Source organism: Mus caroli, chromosome 6 (genome assembly GCF_900094665.2).
Source record: "Mus caroli chromosome 6, CAROLI_EIJ_v1.1, whole genome shotgun sequence".
Classification (NCBI taxonomy): domain Eukaryota; kingdom Metazoa; phylum Chordata; class Mammalia; order Rodentia; family Muridae; genus Mus; species Mus caroli.
The window spans coordinates 91,745,660-91,759,618 of record NC_034575.1 but is presented as its reverse complement, the minus strand read 5'-3'; the positions used below and the strand labels follow the sequence as shown (position 1 = coordinate 91,759,618).

Here is a 13,959-nt window from a genome sequence, read left to right as displayed (position 1 = left end):
GGTTGGACACTTGGTCCCCTGTTGTGGGTACTGTTTGGGGAATCTATGGAATTTTTAAGGCGGTGTTGCATTGCTGGAGGAACTATCTTCACTAAGGGTGAGCTTGGAATTCTTTATAGCCTTTCTCTACTTCCTGCCCTGCTAGCTTTCTGTGTGGATGAAATATGATCAGACAACCTCCTGCTCCTGCAAATGTCATGTGTTCCCCATAATTAAGGACTCTAACCCTTTGGAAGCATAAGCAAAATAAACCCTTTCTTCCTTAAGTTGCTTTTATTCTATTTTATTTTATTTATTTATTTTTTCTTTTCTTTTCATTTATTTATTTATTTATTTTTGGTTTTTTAAGACAGGGTTTCTCTGTGTAGCCTTGGCTGTCCTGGAACTCACTCTGTAGACCAGGCTAGCCTCGAACTCAGAAATCCGCCTGCCTCTGCCTCCCCAGTGCTGGGATTAAAGGCGTGCACCACCACGCCTGGCTTTAAGTTGCTTTTAGTTGCAGTATTTTATCCCAGCAACAGGAAAGAAACTAATATATACTCCAACTCTCAGCTACATGTCCTGTGCCTTTTCTCCCCAAGTTCCTAGCTTACTTAGCAAGGTATGGTTGAATTGGTTGTTGGTAATTCTGGCAGCATGTTCAAATTTCTCACAAAGTTTAAGGCATCCATTTTGCAAATATTAACTTTTTTTTTTTTTTCGAGACAGGGTTTCTCTGCATAGCCCTGGCTCACTCTGTAGATCAGGATGTCCTTGAACTCAGAGACCCTCCTGCCTCTGCCTCCCAATTGCTGGGATTAAAGGCGTGCGCCACCACCGCCTGGCAGAAATACATCTTTAATTCATCTTTCCTGTGATAATGGTCTAGTAAGGTTAATGACAGAAATAAGAAGCAAGGGAAGCCCATTCCATAGTATTACATCCCTAGGAACAACAACAATGGTTTGTGTCTTGGTGGGACTAGTAGTCAGATCTGAAAACATTGAAGTTTCACAGAGAAATAAACAGCAAAGTCCAGGGAATCCTGACTTGTCTGGATTTAGTTACCCATCAGCCTTTGTTCTCTTTACACCCTGGTCCTTCCTCCAGCCTGGACCTTTTTGGTGGGCTTTCCCCCCACCATGTCTTGATGACAGGCTTCTTCTCAGAGTCTGTGCTCTTCCCTTCAATCCCTTGACCATGCAGAGTGCCCCTATGTACAGCCAAATTAGTCAGTCAGGTTCATTCCCACTGGATGTCTACTTTACATACTGGTTCAACATAAGAACCTCTGACCTAGAGCTATTTGTCAACTGACTCTTGCTTGAGTTCCCTCCCAACTCCAGCTAGTTTCTTTACTTCCCAATAAACCTTGTCTGCCTGCCCCTTTCCTACTGGCCTTGCTCATTACTCTGTACTCCTGTGGTAATGGACTCTGCTCCTACCCAGTAAACTGGCAAAGGTTATGGGGGGATGAAATGAAAACTCAGATCCACTCAGGCCAAGAGGGTGGCATGAAGCAGAGTGGTGATCTGATCCCCAGCTGTGTGACCTTGGGAGCATTCAGAGATAGGGAGAGTTGTGTAAAGGCCATGAGGTGAAGAACTCTTGGCTGCCCAGTTCTCTCTGTGCACAGTAGGACAAGGTAGGATTGTATAGGGCTATATAGGACCATATAAGACTATAATAGGACAATAGGAATGCCTTCTCAGGGTTGCAGTGAGAATTGAATGGCAGCCAGAAGCAGTTGCATATATGGTTGTGTATGTATGACTGGTGTCTGCTTTAGGGAGCTCAGCTTAGAGCTCATTGAGGACATGCTCAGCAAAGGTTATGGGGGATGAAATGACTGTCCAAACATCTGTAAGCATTAATTCAGATGGGTTTGTCCATAACAAGGACATGAGACTCAAGGCCCTTATCAGTAGTGATAAAGAGGTGGGGAGAATAATTATCCTTTAGATAACGTCATTCCGGGAAGCTTTTTGCCTCAGGCAGGCAGGCAGCTGCTGATAACTATGTCTCATTTCTCTCTTTAGACTACTGACCCAAATCCTTATCCTGCTTAGCCTGACATTCCTGGCATTCTAACTCACTTGGAAGACCTCCCTCCATACATGCAAATGCCTAGAACTAAACTAACTCTGCTCTGAGTTTTTACTCCAAAAAAATGTAACTTACCTCATTTCCCCCTCCTCGGGTAACGGCTCCTATCCATTGATAGAAATGAATAAAAAGACCTGGGGAGAGGTGAAGAGTGGAGTCATAAAGTTCCGTAGGTTCTGACAAGATCGGATGCATTCATGAAACCACCATAGACTCAAACTGTAATCATTAGCAGACACTGGATCTCGGAAAAGGGAGATGGCAGTGGGTAAGAGGGCTCGCTGTGCAGGCATGAGGCCTGGTGTTCAGATCCCTAGCACCCATGTAGCAAGCCAGCTGTAACTCTAGTTACACACAAAGAGAATAGATACTGTGGGTAAGGTTTTGAGGAGGAAAAGGCTTCTCAAGGACAGATGTGGGCCAAATGTAAATCCTCGGTAAAGCGGCATAAAGACTGTTGGGGTCTCTTGGAGTAATGTTCCCACAGCTTCTCTGTCAATGTGAATTTACATCAAATGGAAGTTTAAAGGAAGCTGACAGAGGACACTCTTGTGAGGGGACTGTTGCTGTAGTGTCCCTTGTCTGTCTCATGATCATAAAAAAAAAAAAAAAAAACCAACACCCAATTAAGAAATATCCCCAAGTAGTATTGAGGGGGGAAGCATGAGTTTGAATCTCATATCTTCTCATTATCTAGCCCCTGTTACGTTTCTTATCCGTTGTATGCCTCAGTTTTCTCTTCTGCAGAACGAGTATAGAAATGCCATCTACTTAAAATGTCGCCACGAAGCTTAAATGTGTTCCTAATTGTTCAATGTCTGGTACATAGTAGTTGTTACTGCGGTTTGTATTTTATGTAAGTGCATAGCAGCCTGGATACTGTACACAAACACTTTTCTCATCACAGAGTAGAAAATCCAGCAATAGCTTTTTATTAATTCAAGGTTAAGTAGCAAGAAAACAGATGTCACTAAGGTAGGCCCAAAACCCTCCATCACTTTCACAAAGTGACAGGGTGGTGCCTGTTTATAATCACAGTATTTTGGAAGTAGAGGCAGGATCAGGAGTTCGAGATGAATTTCTGGCCAATGGAAGATAGACAAAAACCCTATCTCAAAAACCAAAACCAAAACAATAAACCACTACTACCCAAACCAAAACCCACTACACCCACAACACCCACACCCAAGCTTGTGCCCCCCACATGGCCCAGTAACTGAGGGTAGCATTGGTCCTAATTCCTTCCCTTGGAACATTACTCTCTCCAAGATGTGTCCTCTGATGGTGGTATCAGTTCCTAGGGACAGACCTAGCAGCCCTCACTGCAGGGTCAAGGTCTAATCTGTCACTCCCAGGGCCAGTTTTAAGTCAGTGCCCCTGGGGCTGAGATCTGCTTTTGCCTGGAAGCCAGGCAAGATGTAGTAAGCTCTGGGAAGCTACAGGACATGGCCTTGGGGTGAGGTGGTGAAGGTAGTGGGGGGTAGGGGTAACATGGTGTGGAGTGGGTGGGTGGGTCTCCCCACCCCCCACCCCCCACCCCCTCCCTTTCTTTTTCCCAATTCCCTCACCCCAGCTCTCTATTGCACCCGCTTTCCTCCCCGCCCTTTTTCCCGCCCCGCCCCTCCTTCCCGGCTCCACCCCTCTTCTCCCGCCCCGCCCCTTCTCCCCCGCCTCGCCCCCTCCCGAGGCCTGGGCCCCGGCGGGCTCCCTCCTCCTCCGCCCCCTCCCTCCCCCTCGCCGCCTCTCCTCAGGTTCCTGGTTAAGATGGCGTCCCCGGTGGCCATCGCGGCGCAGGCTGGGAAGCTTCTACGAGAGCGAGCGCTGCGGCCGCGGCTCCTGGCGGTCAGGTCCCAGGTGAGCGCGGCCGGGGCCACGCGAGCCACCCGCCGTGGTGCCCCATGCTCGGCCTCTTCGCCCCGCGCGACCCCTGACGACCCCGCGCTCCCCGCGGCGCAGCTGGCTGTGCGGCGTCCGAGCTCCCGCGGGAGGTGTCGGGGATCGCGGGGGTCAGAGTGCACACCCCACGACCCGGATCGTTCTAACGGCTCCCATCAGCCTTGCCCGGGCACTGGCACCCCGCGCTGGGGGCGAGTTCCCAAAAGTTGGGCGCACTGTTGGAAAGGAACGCAGAGGTTTCCCAGCCGCTTACTGGCTCTGCCGGGGGCGGCTCTAAGTCTGAGCTCGCCCGGCAGCCACGTGCTCGCTCCCCAGGCTCCCGAGGCAGCTCACCTGCCCTAGTCAACCCTGCGGGGTGTCGCTTGTGACCCCCGTGTGCTTGTCTGTGGGGACCTGCAGGGGTCCAGGAGGAAAGTGGAAGTGGAGTCTTGTATGAAAGGCCTGTGTGAAAACTCCTGCCTGCCCACTTGGTCCATGCCTCCTAGAGACTTAGCTAGTGTCAGACTCAGCAGCTCCTTCCTCCAAGTTGCTCTCTTGTTGAATTTACCCCTTTCCATTGCAAGCGTCGCAGTGGCGTGAGGGCTTTGGAAGGGAAATTGTGAGTTGGCAATGACACTTGGAAGAAGTCATCCAACTAGTAGTCTTCCTACTTTCTCTAGTTTACCCGCCCCGCCCCCCCCCCCCCCCCCCGCGCGCAAGAAAAACTTTCCAGTTCAATGAGAGGCAAATCACTACATTCTAACCAAGGCATGCATAGGGCACTAGGAAAAACGAAAAGAAAACAACTTACTAATGATTTTTTTTTGTTGTTGTTCCTCTAAACTTTGGTTCATTATGACATCTGTGAGGGTTTTTTTTCTTCTTTCTTTTCATTACCTGACATTCTATTTCTCTGTTATTGTTAATGGGAATTTAAGAGGTGCTAATACTTATTACTGTAATATCCTTAACAGGCACTTGACGGTATGGTGGGTAAAGGAGAGGGAGGGATGGCGGTTTGTCTAATTAAAATCACAGATACCTGCTATAATAGAGTGAGGAGAGATCTCCAGGCGATCTGAGTCCTGTTCATTATTTAAGTGTTATATATTAAAAAAACAAGAGCTGGGGTGCTGTTGCAGTAGGTTTGAATTGATGAGAAACATGGAGCCTAGGGCAGTCAAAAATGAAGAGTGAGAAATGATTGTTCAGAGAAACCTAAAACAGAATGTTTAGCTGGCTGGCATATGTTGTCATCTTCCCCATCCAAGTCGTGGAAACCTTGTCATCCTGACAAGCAGACTGGGTGAGACCTGTTACCTACATTTGGGCAATGTTCATTGATTACATACTCGTATCTGACTCATTAGTCTGGAAACATCAGGCTTAGATGGCAGTAGAACTCGGAGATGGCTCAGGTGGTAACTTGCTCCCCAAGCAGGAGAGCCTGGAATTCAGATTCCCAGTGTCCATGTAAAAAGCCAGGCAAGCCTGTGTGACCTTGTGACTCAGCTCCTTGTGGGGAGCTCACTGACCAGCCAGTCTAGGGGAAGAGCTGAGGTTCCACTTCAGTGAGAGAGACCCTGTCTTAGGGAAGTAAGGTCTACCTTACTTCTAGAGTTCTAGAAGGACACAAGTGACTTCCAGGAGGGCCTGTTCTGATCTCTTAATACAACAGGCTTTCGTGAGTGCAAACACACACACACACACACACACACACACACACACACACATATATACATACACACTCACTCACGAGATGATTAGTTTTTTTGTCTTATCATCTAACCCTAGACCTGTGAAGTTCAGAAGACATGTCCAGCATCTCCTGGAACTTGAAATACTGATGGTTGTGAACTACCCCATCAGCCAGGACTGAATCTGGGTCCTCTGTAAGAGCAATAACTACACATTATACAGTGTTCAAGACCTGAACACTGCTCATGGTCAAGTGGGCCTATGTAGAAAGCCCAGTACTGAGCAGTTCACTGACCTGTTCAAGGTTACAGAGAGTTTGAGGTCGAGCTGATGGGTAAAGGTTACTTCATGTTCCCACTCTACCAGGGCCCAGTCGGGTGAATGCCCCTTTCCCTTGCCAGTAGATCTGCAGGCCAGTAGAAAGGAAGCAAGTCACTAGTGCTACTCACACATTTCTTACAGGAACATCTTGGAGTTGATAGTGGAAGAAGGTACGTACATACGTACTGCCTGTGACTTTAAGGAGCTATTTCTTAGTACCAGCTCTTTGCCATTCTCTTGCTGTGCCCCTATTCATTTCCTGGATCATAGCAGACACTACAGTTAAGCCTGGCTCATTTTTCCTACCAAACTTAGGAATCTTCAAGTATTTTAGGAATCTATTGGCACCGTCGGCCTAGACCTACTTTGTACCAGGCCTGGTGGGAAAAAAACAAACCAAAACAGGTGGATGGGCCAAGATAAAAGACCCACTTTCTGCTTTTAGAAGCAACTCTAGCTTGTTTCACAAAAATGTCCACAGAATAATATCCCTTCCCTGGGTTAATGTTAACATTTGATATTTTTGATGCTTAATGTCATTGAAGGTTTTTTTTTTTTTAAAACTTCTGCCTCTGGCTTCACTGTTTTGAGTTTGGCCATTTCTATGCTGGTCCTCATGGAGGACTGCTCCAGGCCCTGGGACTTGGGGTTATGCGTAAAAAGGGGAAGATTATAGATGCTCCAATAAGAAAGATGATTTCAAGGACTGATGAAGCCATAATGAAGGCAAACAGGGCCACACAATGTGGAATAAATAGCTTCCCAGGCAGGCATGTGAAAGCCCAGAAAACCAACCTGTTCCATAGGGTGGTTTTATTGAGGTTTAATCGTTTTCTATTTTGAGACTGGGTCTTGGCTGGCCTATGTTGAGCAGACTGGCTTCGAACTCACAGGGATCTGCTTGTGTCTGACTCCCAAATACTGGGATTAAAGGTATATTCTTGATCTATATTTAATTTTTTAATTAAAAAAACCAAAACCAGACATAGTGCACATTGAAAAGTGTGTCCGTTAGTTACTCTTCTCATTACTGTAGCAACGAATCCAAGAAGGCAGCTTGAGGAGGGAGGGCATCATTCTGGCTCACAGTTTGAGCATAGTGTATCTCCCTATCCTGGCAGGGAAGGAAAGGCCTCGGGAGCTTGTGGCAACTGGTCACATTGTATCCCCAGTCAGGGAGCAGAGGGGCTGAATGCCATGCTCCTTTATGCCGTTTGGGATCGTAGTCCAGGGACAGGTGCCACCTGCATTTTGGGGGTGGGGGTGGGGTGGGTGTCTTCCCACCTCAGTTAATCTAGCAATACCCTCACACGTGTGCCCAGAGATTGCTCTCCCAGGTGATCGTAGATCCTGTCAAGGTGAGCATATTGACTGTCAGTGAACAGTTGGGTAAGCTTGCACGTGAAAGCAGCCAGGTCTCCAGATGTCCAAGGAGAGAGTGATTTAGCCGCAGCTCACATTCCCTTAGTGCTTCTACCACTCCCTGGGCTCCACGGAAGGAACAGTTTTCCTCTCTTTGCATGCGGATTCTTTTTTGTTTGTCATCTAAATAAAATTATACAACGTGAATGCCCCTGTTAGGTTCAGCTCTACTCTATTGATATGATCCTGAGTTTTGACATTTGAACTATGTACTGCAAAGGAGCTGGACAATCGGGATGGGAAGGGGGTGGTAAGACAGCAAGTGCAGAGGCCCTGAGGTCTGACAAGTAGGTAAGGTCCAAATCATGTGGGTCTCACGTGGAGTTCTTGAGAGCTTAGTGGTTGTGTGACTTGCACAAGATTGTCCATCTATTATAACAGGAAATGGCTGGGTTTAAGTCCCAGGACTCTGAATTCTGTGTCCCACATTACTGTGAGAAGTCAGAACTCAGGATGGCCTCACAGCTTCTGAGGGCATAGTTAGCAGTTCAGTAGACATCTAACTATAGCCCCCTCTTCCCTTCTCTTAGTTTGTTGAGATAGGGTCTTGCTGTATAGGTTCAGTTGCCTTTGGCCTTGAGGCAATCTTGCTTGAACCTCCTGAGTGTCAGGATTATAGACATATACAGGCGTGCCCAGCAATGCTTCCTTGTAGATAACTCCAGCTAGTCCTTCAGGTATGTAGGTGCCATGAAACCTTGTGTCATGATCTCGCAATGAGTGGCCGTGATGAATGCCCAGGAACCCATTTTTCTCTGTTGAGTCTTATTGTAAATAGAGATCTCTCTGTCTGAGACAGGGTCTCATATAGCCCAGGGTGGCCTCAAACTCTTGTTCATCCACCCTCTATCTCTTGAGATGACAGGTATGATCCACCTCATCCGGCTTTTTGTGATGCTAAGGGTCATACCTGGTCCACTGTGCAGAGGCAAGCACTAATCTCAGTCCAGGTACTAATGACTCTGTGTGTAGAGCTGCCTTTTGGGGCTTTTCTGTTTCATGCCTGGGTGAAGTTCAGGGAAGCTTGTGTCTTAAGGGATAATGTAGGAGACACTGCCTTTCAGGTCTAACTTTGGGGTTTCCACTGTGTGGTTCTCTTTGAAGCCCAGAGGGCTGTGTATTGTCCAAGGAAACTGCTTACCCCAGTGCCTCTGCAGTTGGCTCCTTCAGAAAGGAGGAGCAGCTCAGCCATGTGCTTCTTCTGGCAATGGAGACAGATGGATGCATGGTTTTATGTTATGCTCACTTGTTTGAAACGGTCTCACTGTGTAGCCCTGGCTGTCCTGGAACTCAATATGTAGACAAGGCTGGCTTTGAACTCTGATCAGGCCCAACTCTGATCTGCCTGCCTTTGCCCCTGGAGTCCTGAGATCAAAGGAGTGTATCACCTGCCCAGCTCTGCATGGATTTTAAAAGTGAAGGGCTAAAGGCTGTAGACACCAGCTAAATCAAGCCAGGAGATTGCCTTAAGCCATGGCTTACCTGTGTCTACCTACTATTGCCCTGGGGAATAAATAGCTTGGCTTTTTTTTTTTTTCTTTCCCATTTTTTTTTTAAAAACTAGAAATCAACCAACCAATCAAAACCAAATAAACAAAAAACCCTACAAAACAACAATAAAAACGAAGAAAAGCTACAATGCCTGCTGCTAAAGAGGATGCTGGATTTTCCATAATTCAGGTGCTAAGCTTTTGACCTTCTGCCTGTGGAAGACCTGTGACTGATAGCCCTGTACCAGCTTGGCTTTGTTCCCTGTAAACAAAGCCCGGCTTTTATGGGAAAGTGGTTAAGTGCACGGGCCCAGGGTAGCCAGAGCTGTCTCACCCTTGTTCCCTGGCTAGGTTCAGCAGGCACGGAGCCTAGAAAGTTGCTGAAGTATGTCTATTGGGAGGTGGAAAAGAAAGGACCCAGCACCCCGGATTGCCTGTCCTTAGCTCTCTGTACTACTCAATCAGAATCCTCCTCCAGGTGGCACCTTCTTTCAGTTGTTGGAAAAGTTTTGCCTGACATATAAACAGTTAAATAAATATGAGCATTGTGCTGATTTGGAAATTAATATCAGGAGTTAATTCACTGAAAGTGGGGTGATGGGGCTGGCATTCCAGTGGAGAATGGATTGCATGCCTGTTAAATGCTATGCTGTGAAGAAGGGAGAGGCAGTCGAGAGCAAGTGATAATGCTGATCAGTTAGGCAGAGGAGGAAGGAAGGATGGGGCTGTAGAGAGCCCAGGACTTGGCAGGTCACACACACAGCTCCACAACAGAAAGCCAAACAAAATAGCATTCTTTTGTCAGATACTTTCTGAATGCTTACTGTGTGTGTGTGTGCCCACTGCTAAAAAGTTCTACAAAGATAATTATTTTATCATAAATGCAGTGTTTAGGAGAATAATGAGTAGGTTAATGTACCTAATAATTATGATGGAGTGGAGAGGTGGGGGGAAGGAAGGGAGAGAGGGAGAAGGAAGGAAGGGGAACGAAAGGGAGGGAGAAAGGAGGGATGGAGGAGAGAAGGAGGGGGAGAATGAAAGGGAGGGAGAGAAGGAGAGAGGGAAAGGGGGGGAGAATGAGAGATATCCTTACCCTCAAAATGTTTGTGGTCTAATTGTACAAGTGTTGTATAGCCCGGTGGTTGCACTTCTGTCGCTGAGCTGTGGTCTGAGACACTTGTTGAGCTTGTCCTACTTTCGACCACATGCTATTTCTTTGGAAGCAGGGTTCCCCTTGAATCCTGTCTGCTCTCCATCTTCATCAACTCTCAGATTCAGTGTTAATTCTTTGGAAAGACCCTTTCCTGATCATTTGACTGGCTGTTTCTATCCAGTGCTTGCTGGCTGTATTTTTTTCTGCTTTATTGCAGTGTAGAACACAGGACTTTACCTCATCTTGTTTATTGTGTGTCTCCCATTTCCCTCACACATAGAAGAATGTGGGCTCCATGAGAGGGGACTTCCTCACGCATTGCTGTTTCTCTGCCACCCTAGCTAGGTGTTCCGTAAGCGTTTGTGGTCTGCCGACTCAGTGGACTGCACAGACCAGGGAGAGACAGGTAATAAACTGAGAGGTGATGTAGGCTAGAGAGGAAGGGGCCAGGTGATGATTGTCAGAGAGACTAATTATCACCTGCTGGACTTTAACCTCCCAGTATCACACTGCAGGGTGGTGGGACCTGTGGCATCTCCAAGCTCCATGTCAAGGATCCCAGGCACAGAAAGGTCACCTAATTACTGCCTGAAAATCCTAGTGCCAGGAAGTCACCTGCCTCATGCCAGTGAATAGCTTATGCTGTTAAATCATTAAACCCTATTACCAGAAGTTCCAGTTTGGGCTGAGCCACCCAACTGAACCCAGTGAGTGCCTGTCCTGCACCAGCACCTCTGACTTTGGTTGTTTAGATCGGGTTGGCTCAGCCTGCTGGAGCTGCACACATCTCTCAACTGTGATCGAACTCCCCCTTTTCTTGCTCTGGGATCTAGGAAACAGTGGCAGAAGGCACAGGTTCTGCAGTTAATTCAGCTGAGTTCAAATACTAGAACCCCAGTGCTCCTGCTGTGCAACTCGGAACAAATGACTATTTTTAGAAAGTGATTTTATTAGTGTGTATTAATTACACAGAAAGTAGGCTTCACTGCACCCTTTCCACACGATCTATGTGCTCGGAGCTGCTTCGAGGATGTGGCATACATTCTGTGATCGTGTCTGGGACAGGTGGTTGGACTTGACTCTTCTCTGAAAAGGAGTTCTCACAGGTGGCTGTAATGATTCAGTATGATTTATTAAACGTTTGGCATTATGATTAGATCACAGGTCTACAGTGATTATTTCTGTTGCAATGAATTTGAAGCTAAATTGACTCGCCTTTAAAGAAAAGGGTTGACTAACCTGTAATAACGGTTCTTTCCCAGGTTTTATAACATTTATCATGTACTGTCACTTCAGAATCAGGGACTGATTTCATGCTTCCTTAGGCTTGGTTTCACCAGATAACCATATGAGACAGGGATGATTCTGCCCAGCTCGTATGTGCAGAATTTGAGGCTGAGGAGGTAGCTGGAAGCTTACCCCAAAGACCTTGGGGATGGGTCAGTATCCTAGGGATAGGATGTGGGGAGCTAGGATTGCAAAGCTGATCCTGTTGATCTTGCCTGACATGCTTGCATAACACCGAGGTAGTGTTAGGAGCAAAGCCATCTGGACATGGGTGACTTGAATGTTTGAGGTAGGAGAACACTGAATAAAAGGCCATAACCACAGTGGGTACCATTGGTTACCTAGCAGGAAGTGCTGGCTTAGTTCAGGAAACATGAGTTGATTTTTTAGGGTAGCGTTTCAGGCATCGATCAGTGTGTTGAATTTATGGTGAGTTTACTTATAGACACGGTTATGAAAGAATAGCGTTTAGGCACGAGCTGTGAAGGTACACGCCTGTCATCTGCCTCCAAGACTTATTTTTACTGTAAATTGCAGGGACTTGATGTAGCGCGTGAGTTGGTATTGGAGATACTGCCGAGGACAAGGAATAGATTCGTGTAGGTGTGGATCCATGCGTGGGGAGAGGGCCAGGTGTCTGCCTCTCCAGTCCCACCCATCACAGACCTTTCATCTGTCAGTTTCTGCGCTGTTGGAAGTCCTCAGTGTACAGCTTGAAGGCACTGAGGACTTTCAGCAGGGCTTGCCTTGTAGAGCTGGGGGTGATGGGGCCGTGAGAGATGAGGACAGAGAAATGGGGCCAAATTCAGTGCGTCCTTGTCATTGTGGAGTGGAGTGCAGTGGGAGCCATTGACGTTTTGTAGACAGACAAGTGGCACAGGCCGTTTTCTGCTTTAGAGTATGTTCTAGTCAGTGTGGAGAGGGTTGGAGGGCTGGAGGGGGACAGATCACCCGAGAGAGACTTTTGTACCAGTATGGTGCTGTTGTGAGTCATTACACCCAGATCAGCGTGTAGCCCAGGACAGGAACCAGATTGCTAGGGTTGAAACCTTGTCCCGTGTGCACCGCTTTGTGATGGTTTTAATCTTTTTTTTTTTTCATCTAATTTTTTTTTCATGTTGCTGTGTCTCTGAAAGCTGAATGTTTTGTTATTTTTGTGTCATAAATTGATGGACATGTCCCCTCCATCTACAAACTCCATAGAATGGGAGATGGAGGGGTGGGCAAAAGTTATTATGCAGCCTGGGACACTTGAGAACACTGTGATTATTGTGTGACAGTAGGCAGAGGCTAGGATGTCTCTGGGAAGCTGGATGCTGTTAATTAAAGTGGACTAACTGGGGCCACGGGGATAGGAAAGAAAGATTGGTGTTATTAAAGAAAGAGAACAACGCGGTGGTTGGGGAGGTGGCTTCTCCATGCCAAGCCTTATGGCCTGAGTTTGACCTCCAAGACTCACAGGGTAGAAGGAGAGCCAACGTTGGCAAGTTGTCTTCTGCCTCCACAAACAAACAAAGTTAAAAAAAAATTAAAAGAAAGTGCTGGGGCTATAACCCAGGTGACAAGGTACTTGCCTAACATGCAGAAGTTCCTGAACTTGTCCCCAGCCCCTAGGAAACCAGGCACACAGTTGAGGGGTGTGGGGGCAGGAGGCTGAAAAGTTCAAGGTCACTCTTGGCTACAAAGCGAATTCAGAAAGCCTGAGATCTGAGAGACCCATTTCAGAAGGAAGGAAGAAAAGGAGTGGGGCGTGGGGAGGGGAGGGAGGGAAGGAAGAGATAGGGACTAGACAGGACCCTAGTCTTGGTTTCCCTGATGGGTTTCCATTGCTAGCCTCTCTTCCTGCCCTGAGCCAGGTGACAGAAGGGAGACATAGGACTGTGGCTGTCACTGGACAGAGGAGGCAAGCATTTTATGTTCTGTGTAAAACCTCTCCGATTTCCCTACCTTCCGAGCTGTACTTTGTCCCAGTGCCTGGGTTTTTGTTGGGCGTGTTAGGGCGTCAGTAACGGAACAGGCATATAAAAGAAGTGTCAAGAAGGAGAACTGCGCCAGCTTAAAAAGCACAACACAGTGCGGGATGTGGAGAGCCCAGCTGCTAAGGGGACTCGCCTCCAAGCCTTCCCAGATCCACACTGTGAAGGGAGAACCTGTGTCCACCAGTTGGCTTCCTACAGCATGGCCACATGCCCTTGCCCACACACATCCACACGCACAAAATACATGTACTGCCTAGTTTTGTGTCAACTTGACACAGGCTGGAGTTATCACAGAGAAAGGAGCTTCAGTTGGGGAAATGCCTCCATGAGATACAACTACAAGGCATTTTCTCAATTAGTGATCAAGGGGGGAAGGCCCCTTGTGGTTGGGACCATCTCTGGGCTGGTAGTCTTGGTTCTATAAGAGAGCAGGCTGAGCAAGCCAGGGGAGACAAGCCAGTAAGGAACATCCCTCCATGGCTTCTGCATCAGCTCCTGCTTCCTGACCTGCTTGAGTTCCAGTCCTGACTTCCTTGGTGATAAACAGGAGTATGGAAGTGTAAGCTGAATAAATCCTTTCCTCCCCAACTTGCTTTTTGGTCATGATGTTTGTGCAGGAATAGAAACCCTGAATAAGACAATGCATTTT

General features: G+C 47.4%; 1 protein-coding gene across 1 annotated transcript in view; it reads left to right on the top strand.

Annotated features, from left to right (window-relative positions):
* Window positions 1-3,810: 3,810 nt before the first annotated feature.
* Suclg2 (succinate-CoA ligase GDP-forming beta subunit) overlaps window positions 3,811-13,959 on the top strand; it is a 238,335-nt gene continuing 228,186 nt past the window's right edge. The window contains exon 1 of the mRNA XM_021164922.2: window positions 3,811-3,939. Within this exon, the coding sequence (XP_021020581.2) occupies window positions 3,850-3,939 (90 nt within the window). The 5' untranslated portion in view covers window positions 3,811-3,849. The remainder of the gene's footprint in view (window positions 3,940-13,959) is intronic.